Source organism: Phoca vitulina, unplaced genomic scaffold (genome assembly GCF_004348235.1).
Source record: "Phoca vitulina isolate PV1807 unplaced genomic scaffold, GSC_HSeal_1.0 scaffold58, whole genome shotgun sequence".
Classification (NCBI taxonomy): Eukaryota; Metazoa; Chordata; class Mammalia; order Carnivora; family Phocidae; genus Phoca; species Phoca vitulina.
In genome coordinates, this window is record NW_022589761.1 from 8,154,740 (window position 1) to 8,179,470 (window position 24,731).

The 24,731-nt window shown below is 53.5% G+C and overlaps 1 protein-coding gene across 4 annotated transcripts in view; it reads left to right on the forward strand.

The window, feature by feature from the left end:
* SIPA1L3 (signal induced proliferation associated 1 like 3) overlaps positions 1 to 24,731 on the forward strand; it is a 225,505-nt gene that overhangs the window by 147,029 nt on the left and 53,745 nt on the right. For all 4 annotated transcript variants that reach the window (XM_032390100.1, XM_032390104.1, XM_032390101.1 and 1 more), the window contains 4 exons: positions 2,283 to 2,386; positions 4,672 to 4,829; positions 11,407 to 11,983; positions 17,737 to 18,011. In XM_032390100.1, the coding sequence (XP_032245991.1) occupies positions 2,283 to 2,386; positions 4,672 to 4,829; positions 11,407 to 11,983; positions 17,737 to 18,011 (1,114 nt within the window). The remainder of the gene's footprint in view (positions 1 to 2,282; positions 2,387 to 4,671; positions 4,830 to 11,406; positions 11,984 to 17,736; positions 18,012 to 24,731) is intronic.

Genomic DNA, 24,731 nt, shown 5'->3' on the forward strand with positions numbered 1-24,731 from the left:
GCGATGTGGCGGTTCGGGGGGATGGAAGAGCGATGTCGTGAAGTCACGTCCTGGCTCCCTGGGGAAAGGACTGACTGCCCCTGGTCCTTGGAGGGGCGCATTGCTGGGTTCGTTGCTCAGGTGGAGTCGGAAAGCCCTGTGATGGGGCCCGGGCCCAATCACTGGCTCTTCCCCTCGCCTTGCTGAGCCTCAGCTTCCTCATCGGGAAGAGGGAGGCCTAGGTGAGGAGACCGAGTTTGGCGAGATGACAGAAGCGTTCGCAGGGGCCTGCGACTGTCGTCCATGGAGGCAGTGGGAGGAATAAGATCGTTGTGCCATCGCTGGTTTAGGGATCCTGGACCGGCGGCCTTGCCTCCCTGTGCCTCAGCTTCCTCATCTGTCGAGTGAGGCTCGTAGTTGCGCTTACCTCGGGAGCACAGTGGTGAAGCTAACATACCGAGCCCTCACTCCGTGCCGGACCCCGGGCCTGCCCAGCCTCCCCGAGCTGCCCTGGCGCACAGGAAGCCCGCGGGAAGCGTGAGCGTTAGGACTGTGCTTCTGTTGCTCATTCCTTCAGGTGATTGCTTCACCGCGAAAGGGGCGGTCGTCCCCCTGCTCCTGAGGCTCAGCGCCCTGCCCCAAATGGCGGCCATTACGTTGCCCCCTCCCTTCCCTGAGTTGCTGTGAGGATCAGACTCCAGCGCCGCACCTTACGGAGAGTCAGCACACAAGTGCCAACTACTGCCACGTGGCTTGTGTGGGAAGTGGATTGTCTCCGGAGACCCCAGGGAGCACAGTGCTCTTGGCCAGTGTCCCCGGCTACCAGATAGGGATGCCCCGGGCTTGCAGCCACCCGAAGGTCACCTGGCTCCAGGCCTGGCTCTGGCACCGGCCAACGGTGGCTTCAGTGCCCTCGCCTGTCCCAGCTTCTCCCCAGAATGTAAGGCCACAAGAACGGGGTCTTTGTGGTTAGTTCTACCCCTGTCTCCACAGCACCTTCGGTTAAATAAAGCTTGGTGGCCCTGAGTGCCTGAAAGGGCCAACGAATGGGCCTCCTGGGGTGAACCTGACACCCTGGAGGTCCTTGCAGCATGGTTCGTGGGTTCGCTCCTGCATTTGACAGAAACCTGCCAGCCTTCCTCCCTGGGCGGGAAGGAGCTGTTCAAGATGATACGAGCGTGCATGAGGAACCTGATCTTAAGTCCGAGAGGGGAAGGGCCCCCAGAGAACATGGCCTACAGCCTGAGAGGGGTGAGGTGGAATAAAAGAGGCAAAGAGGGAGCAGGAAAAGCATTCCAGGAGAAAGGAACAGCACATGCAAAAGCCCTGAGGTCTAAAGGCTGTCATCCAGGGAATTAATGTGGAGGATGGAGTGAGGAAGGCCAGCAGGACCCACCCTGCAGGGCCTTCAGGGCCCAAGTTTAGGGATTTGGATCTATTTCCTATAAGGAATGTGAAACCCTTAAGAGCCACACCGAGTACTATTAAAACACCATGGAGTCAGACAGCCTGAGTTCCAGTCCAGACTCCACTGCACCTTGCAGTGTGACCTAAGGCAAGTCACTCCCTCCCGGTGCCTCAGTTTCCCCCTCAGAAACATGGAGCCAATAATCAGATGTGCTCCCTGGTCACAACCCCCTCCCACTGGGGGCAACCAGTGTCCTGACTCTCATGATTATCATCCATCGTTTTGCTACCTATATATGCATCTCTAGATCTAATTTGTTCAGCTTGGTTTTGAACATAACGTGAATGGGATCCTATAGTATGTGCTGCTTTTGTCTCTGGCGTCTTTCATTCAAAATTATATATGTGTGATTCACCCGTGTGGTGACTACAGCTCATTTCAAGGCTTTGTATTTTTTCACAGTATGAGTATACCAGTTTGTTTATTCATCTTTTTGACTGACGTTTGAAGGTGCTTGTTACCCTTATCCCAGGGCACGCGTATGCGATTTCTCTAGGTTATGATCCTAGGAGAGAAAGGGCTGGGTCGTCAGTTAAGCCCATCTTCATTACTAAGTTTTCCAAAGTGGTTGTACCAATTTACACGCCTAACCAGCCACAGAAAGGGATCCAGTGGCTCTACATTCCCCAACAGTCCTTGCTACGGTCAGACTTTTAAATTTTTACCAGTGTGTTGGGTGTGTAACAGAAGGTTTCCTTTTTACCTAAATTTATTTAATTTTAAAGAGTGGAGTTAAGTGCAAACATCAAGCTGAAAACTAACGCAGATGGCCTGTGGGATGTGGCACAAACCCAGAGGTTTGGGAAACGTGGTGCTAACTGTGTTTCTGTTGCAGCTGACTCCACGGGCACCCACTCCCTCTACACGACATACCAGGACTACGAGATCATGTTCCACGTCTCCACCCTGCTCCCTTACACCCCCAACAACAGGCAGCAGGTCAGTGGGGCCCAGGGCGGGGGCCCCCACGTGATTTCCAGTGGATGCACGACTGAACCCCAAGTCACTCTCCTTCCCTGCAGCTGGTAGCTGGCTGCCTGGCAGGCATCGGTTCTCCTTCTCCTGTCCCGTGCAGTAGATGGGGGGGCCTGTGGCTTTGGAGATGCTCCGCACCATGGTCACGTCACCTGGGGGATGGAGGCTAGATCAGGTGTTGTTTGATACCAGTGTTTTTCTAGCTGTTCCTTGGCCATCCTGCTTGCGTCTAGCTACCCAACTTAGCAGTCTCTTGCATCACCAGGGGTCCTGTGAAAAAGAAGAGTGAATCAGTCAACATTATTTCAACAGAAGTAACAGAAACGCAAACCAAACTGCCATAAGCAAAAACTGAGTCTTACCGGGTGGTGTAACTCTCAAGTGCCTGGTTAGGGTTGGCTTTAGGTATGGCTGGATCCAGGGCCTCAGTGTTAGGAATCCTTTTCATTTCTTATCTCTGCTTTTCTTCATCATGGCCTTCACAGGTCTTCCCAAGTAGTGGCAAAGATGCCCCCTGGCAGCCCTCTGCTCACATCCTACCAGGAGAGCCACCCCCGGGGAGAGAGAGCTGTGCCTCCCTGGTGTCCCAGAAACGTTTTGTTGACCAGTCACTCACTTGCCGGTCCCTGGGCCTCGGGCAGGGGTGGAACAAGCTGACTGGCCAAGCCTGAAGCACGTGCCCACCCCTAGGGAGGGTGAATGGGGTCAGCTCAACAGGAAATGTTGATAGGGATCAGGGAGGTGCTTTCCCAAAGGGCACGGACATGGCTGCCAGAAGAAGGAGGAAAAGGTACTAGGTGGGCAAGAGCAGCTAACGCCTGCTTCATGAGGCTCCTCTCCTGAACATGCCATGCAGACTCTGTCCTGAGACAACTCTTCCTAGTTTCTAAAGAACAGAAACCCCACAGACTTGTGGTTTAGAAAATGCCTGTTTTCTTCATTGGTACAGATGACATTGTAGATTATATAGACCAAAAATGGTCGGATCGGAGTGATCTCATGAAGTTAACCTGGTAGCATTCTGTAAGAGCATTGATCTCAGAGTTAGCCCTGATTTTGAGTTCTTTCTCTGCCACTTCTTAGCTTTGTGATCCTGCATCTCTGAGCCTCGGGTCCCTCCTCTGTAAAATGGGCAGAATGACGGCACCCATATCTTGGGAAAGGTCTCTGCACGAGGCAGGGCCCAACACCCAGGAGGGGCATAGGAAGCAGTCCCTCGTGCTGGGTATTTGGTAGGTGGGGAAAGCTTGGGTTGCAGAGTCAAGTAGAAGTGGATTCAAATCCAGGCTCTTTCTTCCCGTGACTGTGTGACAGTGGGCAAGTCACTTAACCACTGGGAGCCTCAGTGTTCTCATCAGTAAAGGGGTAGGATGAGTTCATGCCTCACGGGGTTGTTGTGATAAGATGAGCTGGCCCCTCGGAGACCCGATGGTAAGATGCCTCGCCCGGGGCTGGCCACAGCAAATGGGTACTTTATCTAGGAATGTCACCGGTTTAAAGCACACATAAAGAACAGTTCCGTAGTGTGAATCGTGCTGCTCAGTGTAAGTGTATCTGGACTCCACATTCTGGGCCACTTCATGTCGAGCTACACGGGATGCCCATCTGTGGACCTCACGTTCCCAACATGGATCCCTGACCGTGACAGTCACGCAAAGGCTCAACTCATGTAAATAGGAATGCTGTAATGTCAGCAAATAAGTAAAATACTGTGAATACGTCATCGCCTGCAAAGGTAACAGTCTCTTGGTCAGAGACTGTGAGAAACAGAGGAGAGAGGACCGGGCTCCCGTGGGCCAGTCCGAAGCCACAGCTGCCCCAACCTTCCCACCCCAGGTGTCCGGGGCAGGGAAGGTGGCAGCGGCCTGGGATGGGCTCTGCGGGTGGTGTCCAGTCAGCTGCCATGGGCCGTGAGCAAGTCCGCGTCCACCAGCCCATGCGGGCCTCCAGTGGATGTTAATTGAGCACCTGCTGTGTTCCGACACTGCTCTCAGCACTAAGCACACTGCAATAGGCAGCGAACGAAACACCTGGGGACTCTTTTACCCCGAGTGGGGCAGAGCCACCAGAGGGCTCTGAGCAGGGAGACACATGATCCAACCCAGGTCCATGGCTCCCTCTAGCTGCCTGTGGGGACCACACCGGGGAGGCGTGAGAACACGGGGTGGCAGGGAGGCTGCTGTGAGGGTCCAGGGTGGACCCTCAAGCCAACCTGTGCCGCCCTCCTCTCTCCCGTTTCCATTTACCAGCTACTAAGGAAGAGGCACATAGGAAACGACATTGTGACGATCATCTTCCAGGAGCCAGGGGCGCTGCCTTTCACCCCCAAGAACATCCGCTCACACTTTCAGCACGTCTTCATCATCGTCCGAGCCCACAACCCTTGCACTGATAATGTCTGCTACAGGTACGCATCCCTGCACCGGCTCCCCCCACCCCTGCCCCCTCCCCTGCACGCACCGGAAGTCGCAGCAGCTGATCTCCAGCCTCCAGGCAGCGTGCAGAGAGAGAGCCAGCAGCCGGCCCGGCGGACACCTCCAGTGCTGCCTGTGTGTGCTTCACGTCCCCACATGTCCTCACGTCCCCACACCTTCTAAGAGAGTGATCCTCAGTCAGAAAGCGGCATGGCACCCCAGTTTTCATTGGGGATTCGCATTTGCCTGGCATCTTTCGGTTGCAAGTGACAAGAACCCCGCCTCGATCTGGCTTAAGGCAGAAAGGCATTTGTATATATCGGCTCTCCCAAATGACAGGTTCAAGCGTAGCTCGATCTGCTCCACTTTCCTGTACATTGCTTCGTTTGCTGGCAGCTCTAAGCTTAACATCCTCCCAGCTGCAAATCCAGCAAAAGGAGGGCTTTGCTTTCCTCAGAAGAGAAGCTCCAGAATTGAGGCTCACTGACCTGGTTGGGGGGTGAGGAGCCCATCGTGGAGCGAAACCACCACCAGGCCCAGGGTTGGGGTGGGGGGCACAGGGGCTGAGGCACAGGAGTGACGGCCGGAAGGAGAATCAGAAGATGGAAGGATGGGGGCAGGGCAGACACACACGCGTGCACACATGCACCACTCTGGATATAGAGCTGAGGTTTCAGTTCACAGATCAACAGGCCCCACAGGCCTCAGACCATTCAGCATCCTCCCCAAGGGCCAGGTCTCACCCCAGGGAGTGGCCAGCAGCCAGAGGCCAAATGGAAAGCTGTCCGGGTATGGGGTGAGGATGTAGTCCTTGGAAACCAGCTGACAGATGACCTAGGCCCGGGCCAAGGGCAGCACATGTCCCTGGAACAGCACCACAGACGCTGGGGAATGGGCTGAGAACGGTTTGAAATTCAAAAGATACAAAAAGCAAAAAAAAAAAAGTCACAGTCTCTTCCCACCCCTGCCCCGCCCCCCACCACCCAGTTGCCCTGTTAGTTTCTTGTGCATCCGGAAATTTCATACATGTGCAGGTAACTACTTCTAAGTATTCGTTTTCCCCTTGTTAATACACACGGAGCGTGTCACACACGCTCACTGATCCTTGAGATCTCCAAACCAGTACATTAAGTGCTTTTTTATTCCTTATGACTGCACGACATTCCATTGTGTGGATGCACGAGACTCTTCCCCCCACGATGGGCATTTGGGTTGTCCTGTCACCCACTGTTCCACTCCATCCTGCAGTAAATAATCTTATTTCTGCTCTCATTGCACGTGCGTCCACGTACACAGCTGGGAAAATTCCTAAAAACAGGGTCACTGGATCAAAGGGTATGTGCGTAGGTGCACTGGTGGTCCTGGTGGAATTGCCAGAACCTACCATTTTCCTGTCAGTGAGGTGAAGCGGAGAAGGGAGGAGGGTTCCATCACCGTGCAGCGCATGCGGTTACTCGTTCCTGGGACACAAAGCGGCCACCGCAAGTGCCTCCGTCTCGCGGCTGGGTGAGCCTGAGCTCGCTCGCGGGATGTCCCACGTTCCTCGCATCAGAGGCAGGGCTTGAGCTGGGGGCGTGGGGTGGGCCCCCTCCTTCCCTGCTTCTGCCTGGGCTGTCATAGCAACCCACGGCCGACCCCCCGCCTCTCCAGGCCAGCCTTTGGCCTCCAGGATGCTGGCTTTGTTCTGATTCACAAACCTTTGTTTTTTTCTGTTTTTTGTTTGTTTGTTTGTTTTGTTTTGTTTTGTTTTAAGATTATTTATTTGAGAGATCGAGCAAGCACCCTGCGCAAGCCGGGGGGGAGGGGCAGAGGGAGATAGAGAATCTCCAGCAGACCCCCTGCTGCTCGCAGAGCCCATTGCGGGGCTTGATCTCACAACCCTGAGATCATGACCTGAGCCGAAATCAAGACTGCGCCACCCAGGCGCCCCTAAACCCTTCTTGTTTTTTACAATTTAATTTAAAATATTTTTATTATGCAATATTTTAAACGTTCTGAAAAGCGCAGAAAATAATGTAACAGACACCCATGTGCCCACCACCAGATTTAACAGATGTTAACATTTTGCCATATTTGCTTCAGCTCTCTTTTCTTTATTTTTAAAGAAAGAAAATGTTAAAGACACAACCAAAGCTGCCCCCCCTCCTTCCCCACAGGCAGCTGGTCCCCAGACAGACCACACCCTGCCCCCCCCCCCCGCCCCTCCCCACCATGTCCCCAAACACATTTCCATCACAGCACCCGTCAGGCTGTAAAAATGACTTCTTGCGTGTCCCTGGCCTCCTTTGAGGATAACCCTGTGTCACATCCCCCTCCGTGTATCTGTCACGGCACGGGGCCTGCCATCTAGTGGGCCCTAAAGACATTTTTGCTGACCAGACAGATGCCTGGCCCAAACATCATAGGCCCTGAGGAAATAATCGTTCAAGGAATAACTGTGAGTATTCTGGAAATACTTCCTGAGCTACAGTGACCAGGTGGCCTGGTGTCACACCATCTCCTGGTCGTGTAGCGAGGTGCTGTCTTTGTGGTTCCAAGTGCACCATTTCTGAGGGGCACGCCGTCGTCCCTGCAGTCTGGGGGCTGTGAAAACCCAGTCCCACCTGCTGGGACGTAAGGGACCAGCTGTTCTGCTTGTCCAGAAAGCTTCAGCAGCTTGTAGTTTCATGATTCTTCAAATCGTGGATCAGGACTATGGGAAACACCAAAGTCTGTCACTCTAAGCAGTGAGGTGCTGACTGGAGAAGTTGCAAAGCTGTTCACATCTGTAAAGTACAGTGTGGACACACCACGAATTAGAAAAACTGGCCAAGTCATCACATCCCCCCCCCCACCCCAGGCTTAGGCAAGGCCTTGCCCACATGGTTTTGGACAGAAGAAAACCCACCTGGTTTGTGTGGCCTTTGAAGAACCTCACCCCTGGGAAATGCCTTTTTCGGTCAAGCCTCTAGAAAACCTCCTGTGCATTGATAGAACTGTTTCTTCTTGGTCTGTTCAAGTTTAAGTCATTTTTTTTTAAAGATTTTACTTATCTGGGAAAGAGAGCACAAGCAGGGGGAGGGGCAGAGGGAGAGGGAGAAGCAGGCTCCCCACTGAGCAGGGAGCCCGATGCAGGGCTGGCTCGCAGGACCCTGGGATCATGACCTGAGCCGAAGGCAGATGCTTAACGACTGAGCCATCCAGAGGCCCCTAAGTCGTTATTTTAATCAGTAGTGAACACCTGTGCTGGTGCTGGGGGATCAGCTAAGCTCCAGGTGGCACCTGCCCACATAGCACTCCGGAACTGGGGAAGGGTCGTTGGACCATGAACAGTGGAGGTAGCAGGCAAGGGATCTGGCCTGACCCGTCTGGGGTGTGCAGGAGCTTCCTCAATGATGATCTGCCTGTGCTCTGGTCCCTTCCAGTCCTTTCTTCATGGGGCAGCCATGGTGATCTTTGCAGATCGTCAGTCTGGTGGTCACTCGTTGCTAGCACCTGTGTCCATCATGGACTGTTAAGAGGCAGATGCCCCGCTTGGGTTTTAACAGGGTGAATGAACAGGCTACTCAAGCGGGCCTAGGTTAAGGGAACCAGTACAGGAGAGTGAGGCGTCCAGGGGCCAGCAGCAGCAGGGAGCCATTACGCAGCCCTTTTGGCTTGATGAGGTTGGAGAGGATGAGAGAAGTTTCTGGAAGCTAGAGAGAGGTATGGCTCTGGGAGAGGGGCCACCAGACAGGAGCTATGGCTGTGAGTTGAAGGATCAAGGATGGCAGCCGCTGCCACCAGCCCAGCAAGAAGGCCACAAAGAGAACGCCATCTGCCAACCTCCCTCTCCTGTCCCCTCCTGTCGCCTGCTGCCGCTTCCTGTTGGCGGAATTCACTGGAAGCCGGAGGGCATGGGAAGCCAGGTGAAGGTGACCGCCTGCAAAAACCCACCTTCCAGGGCACTGAGCAGGGCAGAGAATGGCAGAGACCAGATCTGGGGGTGCAGAGAGTGAATAGCGAGTCCAGATGGTTAAAGGATCGCTTGCTCTCACGATCGAGATGAAAAGTGCTAACACACCGTCAGGGCCCTGCGATGCCTGGCTCCCATCCCGCTCCTCGCTTCTGGACTCCGACCACCCCAGCCTCGTCTTTCCCCATCAGGGCTTGCACGTGCTGTACCCACTGTGTGCAGGGTCCTCCCCTCAGCTCTTCCTCTGGCTCCCACTCAGCCTCAGATCCCAGCATAATTATCACTTCCTCAGAGAGGCCCTCCTGGATTCCCCCCGTCTAGATCCGGTCCTTCTGTTGTTCTGTCTGTAGCCCATTAGCTTTCTTTGTCTTTATAATTTAATTTGTAAGTGTGTGTGTTTGGTACGCGTCCGCTCCTGGATTAAAAGCTCTGGGGGTCAGGGACTACTGTACCCCCAATGCCCAAGAGAGGGCGTCCCAGATATGCTTGTCACACAGAGGGAGGAATGTTACACTGTCCCCCTTGTCATGTGGGGGGCGGGTGGGGGCTGGGAGTCCTAACCTGAACAAGCCTTACACTATGTTTGGGTTTCATGGCATATGTTTTAGTCAGGAATCTCGTTATTTAAAAATTATTTTACAGTCGGGAGAGAAGCATTAGGGAATCTCTCCTAACACCGTGCTCACAAGGTGACATCTTTGTGGAGGATGAATACAATGCTCTTTAAGAAACTTAGCAAGCTGACTTCTCACTCAAATACAGCGACTCACACTGGTTTTAATCATCATCACCGAAACAGCATAGCTCCTGGAGTCTCCACCACCCCTTTAAACATCTTCCGGCGAGAGTCACGTTCCCCTGCCCCTGGGTGAGGACTCTGGAACGGGCCGTAGCCTCTCTGCCTGACTTTAGAAATCGGCTGCCCTACAGTCACTGAGTCGCAACTCGATCCGGTCATTGGAAGGACATATCAGAGATATTCATCCAATCTTCGGATTTGACTTACCAGCGAATCTTCTCCCACCTCCCAGCTCAGGGCTGCTTCCCGCTGGAGGCCTCAGTGGTTGGGGAGCCTGCTTACCTCTCCTCTGTTCCTCCACGTTGCACTTCTGCAGCTAACGGCTGATTTCTGACCTGTCCAGGGTTGGAGCCCCGGGAGGAAATGGGAGGCAGGCAAGTGTCACTGGACTGGGAGCACAGCTGAGCGCATGCTCCCTGGGCTCTGTGGGGGCTCCCAGCCCACCCTCCTGATCTCCCGGGCAGGGGGCCGACTGACCCCAGGCTCCTCCTGGCTATCAGTCACCTCAGGGGCGCCTGCTGCTGGCGAGGGTGGGTGCAGACATGATGGGGCTCACCGCCAGCTTTCTCCAAAGGTGTTCCTCCCCATAGGCTCCTCTCTTTCTCTCTGGTTTGCGTAAGGGGTGAAGGGGCTCACTGGTTTGGCAGATCATTTCCTTTTTACTTTCTCAGTGGCTGTTCGTTTCTGTCACAGCGGCACCTCAGTCATAACCGCAGTAAGAAGGGTCTCTTCTAACTTCTCGTTACAATGAATTTTCAAAGTAAGCTGTGTAGAGATGATTTACACGGTATGTTAAGTAATGTTACACAGATATGTGAAAGAAGCAAATCACAGGGTCCTGGGATCAAGTCCCACATTGGGCTTCCTGCCCGGCGGGGAGTCTGCTTCTCCTTCTGCCCCTCCCCCTGCTTGTGCGCTCACTCTCGCTCTCTCAAATAAATATCTTAAAAAAAAAAAAAAGCAAATCACATAAATGTCCCACATCAGTTAGGTGTTCCCACAGTAACACTGCTTAACAAACCACCCCAAAATCCAGTGGCTCATAGGCATTAGCATTTTCTCTCTGGCCCACACGTCCGCAGGTCGGCTGAGGTCTGGCTGGCCTTGGCTGCGGGCCTGCTCCGGGTGTCCCTCCTTCTGGGACCCCCTGGGGCATGTCCTTCTCATGGAGATGGCAGGAGCACAGGAGGCAAGCCCGCCTCCCCACCCACCACATTTCATGCCTTGCTTGAAAGCCATTGGCCAAATCAAGCTACATGACCAGGCCCAGGATCGGTGGGGTGGGCATGTACCCGTCCTCAAAGGTGGAGAGGGAGGAGTGAATTTTTGCCAAACTGTAATCTACCGAATAGTTTATACGTATGTAAAATGAGAGTAACTGAAATGGAACGATGCTAGGAGAATTATTCTTGGAACGTCAGTGGATGTTCTAACATCTGCTGTCCAGAAAGTAAACATGCATGCATGTGCCCTAAGACTATCTCGCTTCCAGTCTAGTTGGCCGGCAACTTACTAGATAGATGTAGATTTCCATTCTTAAAAAGCACACTCCTTGGGGTGCCTGGGTGGCTCAGTCATTAAGCGTCTGCCTTCGGCTCAGGTCATGATCCCAGGGTCTTGGGATCGAGCCCCGAATCGGGCTCCTGCTTGGCAGGAAGCCTGCTTCTCCCTCTCCCACTCCCCCTGCTTGTGTTCCCTCTCTCCCTGTGTCTCTCTCTGTCAAATAAATAAATAAAATCTTAAAAAAAAAAAAACACTCTTATTTCTGATCGCATATTTTCTTTCTAAAGGGAATCTCAAGTGCTTTTCTTTCTACCATCTATTTCTCCCTCCTCAGTATGGCTGTGACCCGATCCAAAGATGCTCCTCCTTTTGGTCCCCCAATCCCCAGTGGAACCACATTCCGCAAGTCTGATGTCTTCAGAGACTTCTTGCTGGCCAAGGTGATTAATGCCGAGAACGCTGCACACAAGTCGGACAAATTCCACACCATGGCCACCAGGACCCGCCAGGAGTACCTCAAGGACCTGGCTGAAAACTGTGTCTCCAACACACCCATTGACTCCACTGGCAAGTTCAACCTCATCTCCCTGACCTCCAAGAAGAAAGAGAAGACAAAAGCGCGGGCGGGCGCCGAGCAGCACAGCGCAGGGGCCATCGCCTGGAGGGTGGCGGCTCAGGACTATGCCCAGGGCGTAGAAATCGACTGCATTTTGGGGATTTCCAACGAGTTTGTGGTGCTCTTGGACCTGCGCACCAAGGAGGTGGTGTTCAACTGCTACTGTGGGGATGTCATTGGCTGGACCCCAGACTCCTCGACGCTCAGAATCTTCTACGGGCGAGGGGACCACATCTTCCTGCAGGCCACAGAGGGCTCCGTGGAGGACATAAGGGAAATCGTCCAGAGGCTGAAGGTAAGGGAAAGAGCTCCTCAGTGGTGCAGCTCCTCTGTGGTTTGGCGGAGGCCTCAGGGAACCCGCCCCCGGCCCCATCAGCCAGGCCAGAATACTAATTGGCCGCGAGGGAGTCAGAATTGCCACTTACACACTAGGGGGTCTCATGGGCCCTGCAGCCTGGGTTCTTTCTGGGGACAGTTCAGGCCAGGGATCCAAGTCTGTCCATGAGGATCACCTTGGGGAGAGAAAAGATAGATTTATTTACCCTAGGTCTTGATAGAAAATACAAGTTTACTCTTATGTTCAAAATGTAAGGGTACTTCCTAGAAGAATTAAAATAGAATGAAAAGCTTCAGGCCGTTAAAGGATAGGGCATAAAGCTGGTGGGGGGGCGGGGGGGCGGATATAAGAAAGCATGGTAAAAGAAACAGACAGTTACATAACAGGAGTAATTCCAGATCCGTAATCATAATAAATGGGAATGGTTTAACTTCCTTTATTAATAAAGACAAAGATTCAGTCTGGGTAAATTCTTGCTCAGGTTCAGAGTGTTGGCCAAACCAAGAGTGACAAATTGGTCACAGGTGACAGCTTGGTAGGTGGTGGCCTGAAACGTGGTACTGAGAAGTACTCAGGCCACGTGTGAGCCTCGTGGGAAGGAACGGTGTCGTTGGCGATGGGCTCCCAGTGGGTTTCACAGAAGGCCACATCATGCATGTGAAATAGGGAAGGGAGCCTGACACGGACACGGGTTCTAGAGTCACAAGGCCTGGCTTCGGGTCCTGGCACTGCCACTGGCCATCTGTGTGACCTTGAGCCAAGTCCTTAACTGCCATGTGACTAACGTTTTTCAGATGTCCCCATCTGAAAAATGGGAACAAAAATTACCCTATGTCATGTGAAAGTTTTAAGGATTGGTTGAGTTACGTTTCCCAGACAAGCTTGCCTGACTCAGCAGGCTGTGACCTCCAGATGCCAGCACGTTCACCCTTCTGGGCCTTTGCGCTCTCTCATTAAGTTCAAGTTGGGTTGATGGAGCCCTGCTCTCGGCTTCCCTGACCCCAAAATTCATGCTCAGTGTTAGACAGCAACATGGATGTGAGGTCCGAGAACCAGGGCCTCCATCTGTTTTGTTCACTTGCTTATGTCCTCTGCATAGATGAGGGCTGGCACGCAGTAGGTGCCCAGTAAATACTGATTAGGTGGTTAGCTGAATGAGTTTAACTGAAGCCTGCCTGTGTGCGGATAAGCAGCAGGCATGCGCAAGCTCGCGGTCATCCGCCCCACGGAGCGTAGGTACTGTTCTTATCCCCACTTGACAGGATGAGGAGATTGAGGCTCAGGGAGGTACAGACTCTCACAGAAGGTCATGCAGCCAGCAGGGGGCAGACTGGGCTCTGAATCCAGGTTTTCCTGACTCTGAAACCCATTTGTGCCCAAACTCAAGACTGGTAGCTAACTGCTAGTTCGGCATCTCCAGCCGGGCGTCTTGGAGCCCCTGAAACTCTGTCCGAGAGCAGACTCCTGGTTTTCCTCCCCTGCCCCACAGCGTTTTCCTGTCTCCGGAAAGGGCAAGTCCATCGCTCCATTTGTTGAGGTCGGAAGCCTTGGCATCAGCCCCACTGTTCTCCTCTCACTCCCACATCCCATCTGGCGGCGCCACCTCCCGTGGGCAGACTCCAGCTACCCCTCCCCTTCCACAGCCTCCCCCGGCCTCTCCTGGACTCTGCAGTCACCTTCTCTCTGGTCTCCCTTATCTCCACCCTTGCTTCCTTAGGGTCTGTCCTGAGTAAGGCAGCCCGAGGGATCTGATCCCATCACTGCTCTGCCCAAAACCCTCTGCCCTCTCTAGATGGAAGCCAGAGTCCTTGCAGTGGCTTCTGAGACCCTGTGTGACTGGCTCCCTGTCACTCTCTCCGCTCTGGGTACACAGACCTTTGCTGCTTCCTGAGTGTGCCAGGCAGGCATCCAGCCTCAGGGCCTTTGCACTGCCCGTGCCCTCTCGCTGGAGCACTTTTCCTGATCCCCCTGTGGCTCACTTCCTCCTCTCCTTTAGTCACATGTCACCTTGTCAGGGAGGCCTCATTATGTAAAATTGCAACCCCCCCAACTTGGCCCTGAGCATATTCCACCCACTTACCCTGCTTTAATTTTCTCCATAGCACTTACACCATATGAAGCGTATTTATGTATTTGTTGTTCACCACTGTGTCCTCAGCACTGAGGTTGGAATGCAGCACACACTCGGCGAACTCGTACTGAATGCCTGGCTGCATATTGCCCTGTAGTAATAGCAAAAGCGAACATCTACGGAAGGCTGTCAGACCCTGCCCAGCACCTTGCACGACTTTGCATTTTTTTCCTCCCCAAAGCCCAGTGAAGGAGATGCCCTTCTCATCCCCACTTCACAGATGAGGAATCTGGGACCCAGAGAGAGTTAAGTGCCTGGGTTCTTAAACATAAGAGTATTCTTCCTCCCAAAATCCTGACAACAGCTCGCTTTTCTTGAGCAGTGACCATGCCGGGCAACGTGCCAGGTGACATGTTTTACCCACATCCTCTCTGTGCTGCTCCGTCCCACGCCCACCCCCGACCCTACTGTCAGCGTAGCATTTTACAGCCCGTTAGCACAGCCCCCCTCACAATCTCCATGCCCCAGAGCCCACTGAGGATCCAGGTGGCCAGGAAGTGATGATGTAAGCCATCTTCTGTGAAGGGACAAACCCATCATACACGACTCATGACAGCAAGTCTGCTTCACCGAGTCCTCCAGGGGAAGGCATCCACGCCGTCCCCAGCAGAGCTAGGATTCAAACATCCTTCACTTGTTAAGTCAGCAAGTATTATTACCTGCTGCTTCTGTTTGAGCTGGGCAGTGCTGGGGCACAGCAGTGACCATGATGGGCCCCGGCCACCCTCCTGGGGCTCCCGTCAGAGGCAGAAATTGAACAAGGAGTTACAAGTGCCAAGAGGTTAAAGAGCGAGTATTGAGGATGCCAGGGGAACCTATCGTGGGGAGAGGTCTCAGAGCCACAGGTCGGATGCAGCCCCCAGACCTAGTCAGTTAATTACTAAAACTCGACCTTCGGAAGATGTCACATGAGGGTAGCTCTCGAGGGGCTCTGGCTATACTGGGCATGTGTTTGCACAGGGCGGTGGGCAGCTGAAGCAGGGCGATCGGTGCCCCGTTTCGATGGGGGCACAAGTGTACTATTTGGCCACGGTCCCACCCGCCTACTTCTCACTTAACAGTACCCGCCAACTACCCCAGCTTGTGAGCCCGGGCCGGGGGGGTCCCTGAGGAAACAACTTTTAAACTGAGACGAGAGCAAAAAGTCGGAATCATCGTGGTGCAGAATGAGGGGGAAAGAAACAAGGGGGGCAGCGGGCAATGTGGCATGGAGGCTAGAAGCAAGAGTTAAAAAGTCAGGTCTGTACGGGTCTTATATCTGTAAGATAAGCCAATCAGTCGTGCCTGCCTCACCAGTGAGATCCTGGTGAAATTAGGCCTGTGAAGGGTTTAGTGCACTGAGAGAGAAACTTGACAGAAACGTCCAGTGTGTCCGCGCCCGTGACCAACGAGGCCACACCAGCCCGGGGGGGGGGGGGGGGGGCCCGACCGTCCCCGGAGGCCACAGCGGGCCTGCTGACTGCCGTCCATCCTCCATTCCTCCCCTCCTGCTTTTGGTAGTAAGACCTCCCACAGCACAATAGACGTGGATGTTTTTATTACATCTATTGAGATGATTATATGATTCACATCCTTTCTCTTATTGATGTAATGCATCACATTATTTGATTTGCAAATATTGAAACACCCTTGCAACCCAGGATTAAATCCCACTTGAACTTGGTGAATGCGGACACACGGGACGTTTCTCTGTCACCCACAGCCAGATTCTTCAGACACAAGGGTGACCGCTTCGGGGGGCAGAATTTGGACTCCCAAAGCAGAAGTAACAGGCTAGAATGGAGCCAGTCACAAGTTTTTCTCTCAGTACACTAAACACTAGGCTTTCCTTTCCAACCAGTTTAAACTTTTTAATTGTGGACAACGTCAGACAGCCACAAAAGTAGAAGGACTCAATCTAGCAAACTCCCAGGCTGTCACTGGCTCCCTCAGCTGTCAGCCAGCCTGTGGCCGGTCTTGCTTCTTCCTTTCCTCCCCTCCCCTCCCCTCCCCCCCCCCCCCCCCCGATTATTTTGAAACAAATCCGGGACATCCTATGGTTTCATCTGTACACATTTCAGTATTTATCGCGAAAACACAGACCGTTCAGAAAGCAACTGTTTTGTCATTATCATACACCGAGCAGTCATAGTAATTCTTTATCGTCACGTGAACAAGTTGGGCTGTGAAAGCAGCTGCTGGGTCTTGATCCAGAATTCTGGAGGACAGGGTAGGAAAGGATACAGAGTGTCACGCGCATGCCAGTGAGTAAGGATCAGTACTGTTCTGTGGAGCGGTGCCGGCTCCTACGTGTGCCGCCCACTGTGCAGACGCCCAGACTCCCGCCGTCTAGCTCAGACGTGGTTACATCCTCAGGTGAGTGCTTCCCCATCCACGCTCTCGTTTCCGGCTGCCTACGCCCCGCAGTGTGCTTGGTTTGGGCTGCAAGGAATGTGTGTGTAAACGGACGCGTGAATGCGTAGAGTGGTTTGTGACCTAAAATTTCCTCACGGGGCGTAGTGATGAGAGAAGGGCGAAAGCCCCTGCTGTGCTGGGTACGTTGGGCGGCAGTGTTTCTAGCCACGGGATGGCTTCCCACCGGCAATTTGAACTATTGCACGTTCTCTTTCCTTAATGCAGTTTCCGGAGAGCGCAGACCAGACCAATCTCGATGTAACTTGTTCAGTAGCCGTGGCTGTGGCTCGTTAGGTTAATCCTTGTCTCCCAAGAAGAGGAAGGAATTCCTAAGGACACGCTGAGGGACCGGGGTTCTCTTCGGCGGGTCCTCTTATCCATAGTAACACGTGATCGTGGCGACAGTCACACACACATGAAGCAGGGAGTGAATCGGAAGCAAGGCCTGGTGTGGTCTGGTCAGCTCCAGGCTGGAGGACAGTCTGAGGAGGAGACTGGAGAGGGGGTTGTGCCTCTAAGAATGATGCCATAAAGTAAAGAATACGGCGCGAGCCCCCAACCAGAGAAGATCCCAGGTCTCTGGTCTGCTGCTTCTCCGGACTACTTTGGTTAGAGTCAGTGGATCAGGATAAAATATTAGTGGCTTAAAACAACAAAGGTTTTTCTGTTGCTCACACTCAATGTCCAAGCTTAGGTTCAGCAGGGGTCTCTGCTCCACATTGTTCTCACTCTGGGACCCCAGCTGACCACAAACAGCCACTCTCTGGAACAATCGCAGTAGCTGTGGCAGAGGGGAAAGGCCTACAGAGGGTCTCGCCCTGGCAATTAAATGCCCCACCCTGGATGACCTGACAGTTCCACTCACAACTCATTGACCAAAACAAGTCCTAGAGCCCACCCCCAACAAGGGGGCCAAGAAGTGTAATCCCACTATCTGGGGAAGGGGGAGGCCAGGGGCACTTGGAGAACATGGCTCATGACTGCCACGGTCTCTCCCGGCTAAGAAGCCACATGGTTGCCTATCCTTGTTTCTTCAGAAGTCAAGAGCCCAGGCTGGGACTGGGTGGGTGTTTACACCTATATCCTGGCATCACGTGGGAGGGATGGGGGTCAGCAGAGTCTATGGCCCCGAAGGCGGAGGGGGAGTCTGTGCAGGGGTCATCCAGAGCTTGCCTGTTGCCCACAGGTCATGACCAATGGCTGGGAGACGGTGGACATGACCCTGCGGCGGAACGGGCTCGGGCAGCTGGGCTTCCACGTGAAGTACGACGGGACGGTGGCCGAGGTAGAGGACTACGGGTTTGCCTGGCAAGCCGGCCTCCGGCAAGGCAGCCGACTAGTGGAGATCTGCAAGGTGGCCGTGGTCACACTGACCCACGATCAGATGATAGACCTCCTGCGCACCTCTGTCACTGTCAAGGTGGTCATCATCCCGCCTTTCGACGATGGCACGCCCCGGAGGTAAGGGCATGTGCCCTGCAAGGTGGGAGCTGGGTGAGGGGGTGGTAGCTTCCAGAGCACTGTCACCCGAGGCCCTTTCTCAGCAGGAAGAATGGTGACAGGGAGAGTCGACATCTGTCAAACACCTACCGCGTGCCACTTACAGTTGAAGCTCTCCAAATGAGCACTGTCCCATTTCACGTCCAAAATAGTCCCATGAGGTGGGCACCCTCATCAGTCCCATTTTCTAGATGATGCACACAGCATTAAAAGTAACTTGCCCCGAGGACACACTGCACTTGATCCATTTCTTCAGCACGTATTTATTGCACCTCTAACAAGGTGCGAGCTCCATTCGAAGTGCTGGGGAGACAGCAGGGACAAAATGGAGTGAGTGCCTGCTCCCTTTGGAGTTTGTGTTCTAGAGGCAGGGACAGGCAGTAATGAGGTTTAAGAAGAAAATTAAAGCAGGCTGGATAAAGGGCCTGCAGTGTGGTGGGAGAGCTGCTCATGGGTCAGGGAAGGCTACTGGGCAGAGGCAGCCATGTGGTCTTGTCCAGGCCAGGGCGTCCCCGACAGAGTCTGCAGAGTCTCTGAAGTGTGAGTGTGTGTGGCACGTCCATCCGTGCAGCAGAGACCAGTGTGGCTGGAACAGGGGTGAGAGGTGGGGCAACCTTCGGGGGAGCTTACACAGTGACAGACTTGGGTTTTACTCCACATACAGTGGGAAGACAACGGAAAGTTTGTCTTGTTTTTTTTTTTTTTTCTTTTTTTTTAAGGTTTTATTTATTTATTTGACAGAGAGAGACACAGCGAGAGAGGGAACACAAGCAGGGGGAGCAGGAGAGGGAGAAGCAGGCTTCCCGCCGAGCAGGGAGCCCGATGTGGGGCTCGACCCCAGGACCCTGGGATCATGACCTGAGCCGAAGGCAGAGCCACCCAGGCGCCCCTGACCTGTTTTTTTTTTTTTTTTTTTTGGTTTTTTTTTTTTTAAGATTTTATTTATTTATTTGAGAGAGAAAGAATGAGAGACAGAGAGCGTGAGAGGGAAGAGGATCAGAGGGAGAAGCAGACTCCCCGCTGAGCAGGGAGCCTGATGCGGGACTCGATCCTGTGACTCCAGGATCATGACCTGAGCTGAAGGCAGTCACTTAACCAACTGAGCCACCCAGGCACCCCCTGACTTGTTTTTTTAATAGAACATTTCAAGTGTGTCAAAAGTGTACCAAGCCCCGTTTCAACACACGGCCAGTTTTTTTTTTTCCAAGCTCTGTACCTCCCTCCCTCCCTTGGATTATTTGAAGCAGCCCCAGTGATTAGAATGTATCTCTACCCAATAAGAACCTCTAAAAAATTACGACTATACTGAAAAATTTTACCAGTAAGTATCAACTACCCATCTGTGTTTACCTTTCTATTGTATCAGAGAGATCTTTGTTAAAAAGAATTGTTTTGTTAATCAGGCTCCTCCTGTTGTATTTGGTTGATGGGTCTCTTCAGACTCTTTTAATCTATAAGCTTCCCCTCCCACTTTTTTTCCCCCCTTGGAATTTATTTTGGGAAGAAACCCAGGTCACTTATCCTTTAGAGTTTCCCACTTCCTGCATTTAGCTGCTTGCATCCCCCTGGTGTCCTTTACCCTGTTCCTCTAGCACATGAATTTCCTGTACACTGGAGTTGGATGTAGAAGCTTGATCCAGTTCTGGTTAAATTTCTTCTGGTAACGACACTTCCCAGGTGTGTGTCTGTCACGAGGCACCACATGTCTGGTTGCCCTCCGTGAGTGACCCTAAGGGCAGAGGGTTAGATGGTGGCACTTGGACCCGTCATCATACACTGTCCCCCTCAACAGCCATGGGTCATTATTGCCTCAATCAGTTATTTCATCATGGGTCACAGAGTAGCAAGTACTGTTCTCAATTCCATCATTCCTTCTTCATTTATTGGCTGAAATCCTTCTAAAAAGAACGTTCCCTCAGTAACTATTTGGTTACTCTGGGGTAGGATTTATTAGATGGGGAAGGCAGGGTAAATGCAGCTTTTAGAATGGTGAGTTGGTGCCCTAGCGACCTCCAGCGGTGGCCAGAGACAGAGAATCACTACATCCCAAGTGCTGGACACACAGCTGCACAGAGGAGTCAGGCCTTGGCCCTCATGGAACTACTGAATGGATCAGGGGAGGCAAACGGTGAACAAGGGAATGTGGTGATTTCACATAGCAAAAGAGGGAGGCAATTGAGCATCGTGAGAAGGCAGGCTCTGCAGTGAGATCACCGAGGTTTGACTCTTAGCTGTTCCTCATAGTAAACCGTGGCCTTGGGCCAGTGGCCTCATACCCTGTGCCTCAGTTTCTTCATTTGTAAAAGGAGGATGGTGATAGATCCTTTCCCCAAAGATGGTGGTGAGGTTGGAGAAAAGCTTTGTAAATAAAGCAGTTAGAACAGCACTTGGCCTGTAGGGGGCACTCTAGAGACACCAGCTGTGAGATACTAGGTGTGAGGAGAGAGCGTAGCCTGACTTTGGACAAGGTCATCAGGGAAGGCCTGAAGGTGAGAAGGAGCCAGAAGAAGGGTCTTGCAGGGAGGGAGTGGCCATTATGAAAGTGAGGACAAAGGGCCTCGGCTTGTTGCCAGACCGCCAAGAGGGTCTGGAGCCGAGTGAGGCAAGGGGAAGGCTGACATAGGTGACACGTGACCCTCACTTTACAGATGAAAAACTGAGGCCCCGAGGGGACCCATCAGTTGTGCAGAGTTGTACAGCTACTAAGTGGCAGACAAACCTCAGTCCAGGTTTCCTAACTGCGGGGTGCTCGGCGGCCTCGGAAAGCTGGCGAGAGCTGTGCGCATGCCCAGCTGTGCTTGCTCCACCCGCCCCTTCCTGCTTGCTCCCAACTTGGCCGGGGGCAGTTCTGGGCGCGCCTAAACCCTGCAACCAAGGGCTTGGCCTTCCCTCACCCACCTCCCCAGTCTCCCCTTGGGACTCCAGTCAAGCCCCAGGCGTCCCCTTCTCTCAGCCCTCTTATGGCGCCACTTCCCAGCCACACCCGCTCCGGGCTCTGCAGGGACAAGTCAAGCCCAAGTAACCACAGGCCAGCTCCCCAGCAGACCCCCCTCTGCCTCACTCTGCACACACCCTCACACCCACGCGCATGCACACGATAAGCCAGGCCGCCTGTCGGAGGACTCTCTGCACTGGAGGCCACAAAGACGTCCCTGGACCTGCAGGTAGGGGCCAGCGGAAACAAAAGTAAAAGTCTGCAGGCTCCCTTCTCCAGCTTTGTGGAGGCTTTGGGGAGACCAGGCCAGGGAGGGTGTGACCAGACAGACGAGCCCTGTTGCCTGCCCTCATTAGGAGAAAAGCTATCATCCTATCCCGTTGGCAAAGCAGCCACTGAAACAGGATCTTCTGTTTGCAAGGGCAGGTGTGGGTTGGGACTTGCATGGTTTTTGTTGTTCTTCAAATGCAGAGGGGTCTGGCCGACCTCATTTGCAGAGCTGATCACCCCAGCTCTGGGGTCTCTCCCAGCCTCTTGCTGCAGCCCTGGGCTCCTAGCTCAAATGTCAAAATAAGCCATGAGTGGAGACATATGGGGACAGGCAGAGATGCTCTCCCTGCCACCAGCCAGGCTCTGCATGGTGTGCATCTAGACCCCACACTCTTCGGACACTGAATAGTAGATTGGATCATCCACACACTCCCAGGCCAGATGGCCTGGGGTTCTCGAGTGAGCGCTGCACCTCTGGCCACAGCTGAGCTGGGCCAGGTAGCCGGGAGAACGTCCCACAGCCTGATGAGATGGTCATCGTGACGTTGGCCGATTGCACAGGCTCAGGAGGAATGCTCTCATCTCACTTTCTCTGTCGCTTCCTGTTGGGGAAGGCCATCTGGGATGCTTTTGTCCCCTTCAGTTGAACTCAGGAGCTCTGGTCAAGGGGGTTGTAAACTCTTCCTGGAGAAGGGAAATTGAAACCCCACAAGTGAGTGAGCAGGAGGGGTAAGAAAGGAGTCCCCATGGCCCCCAGAAACTTGGCTGTTGGGAATTGAGGGCAAGGAGGCAGTGAGGAAAAGAGGTCTGTGAGCCCGGGGGTGTCCTCTCTCAGACATCTCCCACACCCGGCTGAGGCTAGAGCACACTCTCTACTGTAGTGTTGTTGGTCGAGACTGGAAGCAACCTAAATATCCAACCGCACTGGGTATTTAGGCCCGACTGGCTGAGTAAATCCCAGGTCATCCGTGTGATGGAACAGTATTTGATTGTTTAAAGGAAATAAAGTGAATTTGTTTGTACTGAGGGGGCTTGGTAAGAAATATCGTTAGTTGGGGGGCCAGGAGGGGGAAGCAAGATGGTATTTGGAGCTAAGTGTGCTGGCCTTTTTTTTTTTTTTTTTTTCTGTTTTAAATAATATTTGCATAGAAATACCTGCATAGGATACTTTTGAAAGAACATATAAGAAACTGGAAGCTGTGGTGGCTTCTGGTAGGTGAACCCCGGAGACAGGGATGCCAATTTTGTCCCACTTTTTCAAACTTTGTCTTGTGTCGAAATCATCTCCAGCAGCTTGGTAAAATGCAGATTCCCGGGCCCCCAGCTCAAGGCGGACTCTGATTCCGGTGGGCTGAGTTGAGACCCAGATATCCGCGTTCCTCTGCTGAGCTCTCAGGGTGGTGTGTGTGCTGCTGGTTCTCAGACCAATGGGGAAGGATCTGTTCCAGAGCCCCCAGCGGGATGTGGTTGGACTTCAGAAGGTAGAAGGGAGACTCGGCCTCTGAGCACATGGAAACAGCAGGCAGATTGGCCACAGAATCAGCTGGAAAAGGCGACAGTACCAGGGCCCCATTTGTTAAGCACTTCGCAGGCACCAGACTCTCTCCTAGTGCTCTAGAATGCCTGCAGCCACCATCTTACAAATGAGGAAACAGGTTCTGGAAGGAAATCCTTCGCCCAGGGCCATGCAGGCTGGGGTCCGAACTGGCCATCTGGCCCAGAAGCCCTGGCTCTCTACTACCCTGTGCTGCATTCAAGATGACTGGATAATGTTTCCCTCTTGGAGATCATGCCCAGGGCTCCTGGCCAAGGGCCACACTGTCAGTAACGGGGAGAGAAGACCGGGACTCGAGAAATCTCACTGGCTCCCAAACCACTCTTCAGGGGCCCGTGTACATGATGGTTAAAGTTGTGGCCTTTGGAGTCAACTTACTGAATTTAAATCCAGTTTCCACCTCTTACTGGCTGTGTGACCTTGGACAGGTTACTTAGCTTCTCTGTGCCTGTTTACTTCTCTCGAAAGTGTGGTTGTAGTGATCAGGATTCTGGTTCCCAACAGCAGAACCAGCTCAAGCCTGGTGAAGCAAAAGACAGACTTTCCTGGCTTCCATACCTGACAAACTAGGAGACAGAGCAAGATTTAGACGTGGCCAGATGCAGGGACCTAGACGCCCTCACCAGGAATCTTTATCACCTGTCTCCTTTTCTACCTTGCTGTCATTCTCGTGGGACAAAGGTGACCCACCCTTCTTCACAATTTCAGCTTAGGACTCCCCAGCGCAGCAGCCCCAGTGAACCAGATATTTCCCCCATTAGTTCCAGAAACAGTTCCAGAGTTGACGCCGTCTCTGCTTGGCCGCACATGGGGCACGTGACAATCCTGTGCCGATCATGGTGTCCGGGGGAGGGGGGAGGAGAGGGTTCTGATTGGCCAGGCCTGGGTGACATTCTCACACCTGCAGCCAAGAAGTGGGGTCAGCCCCACAGAGCACACAGACCTGTTCCCAGGTGATGGGGTGCAGGAGCTGAGTAGGCAAGAGCAGTGATGCCGTGATGGTCCCCTCGTCCACCTCCGCCTGGGCCTGGCATATCTATGGGTTCTGCTAGCCGTTTGTATTGTCGTCATTCCTCCCATGGTCCCTGGTGAGGCGTTGGTACCTACCAACCCAGAGAGATTGCCAGAAGGAGCTCTGACCCTGATAGTGCCGAAGGGCACAGCGTGTTGGGCCCAGGGGCCAGAGCACCTCCTTGGGTCGCCTTCTGAAGACTCCTCAGCAGCCATGTCCTGAGCCCCCAGCCACCAAATCCACCACATCAGCCAGTCCTGAAAGTTCCCTGGGTTCCAGAGGACCCAGGAGATCCGCGGAGGCTCAGCTTGATGAGGGCATGAGAGCTTCGGGGCCGAGGGCTCCAGGCTCTGCTCCGGCAGCTGCTGGGAGGTGGGTTTCGTGAGCCCGGCCCGCTCCCGGGGCTCGGAGCCCCCTCCTGTGCCGCCCTGCAGCAGGGGTGGAGAAGGCCGGCCCAGCCTGCGGACCGCCCCGCCTCGAGCCAGGAACACCGAGGCGTGTGTGCCTGCCTGGTCTGGGGGGAGTCACAGGCCCTCCTGCATCTATTTCAAGGTTCTGGGTTTCATGGCTTTTTTTTTTTTTTTTTTTTCCAAATCACCCTGCAAAGTAGGTCACCTGCTCCTCTTCCAGCTGCCTTTGAGCTTCTTTGGAACAAGGCAGATACTATCCTTTGATTCTGAGGGCATCCGCCTTTCTGGCCCTGAGTACCGCTGCAGGGAGGGGAGGGGCGGGGAGGGGGCTGCTGAGCCATTCCATGGAGGACACTGGTCCACTTGAAGCCTGGGTCAGGGAGAAGGGAGAGGAAGAAAGACGAAGAGAGAGTGAGGAGCAGAGAGGAGGTGAGGGAGAGAGGGCCAAGCGGTCAGAGCCTCTGGGTTGGGCCCTGTCCTGACTGACTTCTCTGAGCTG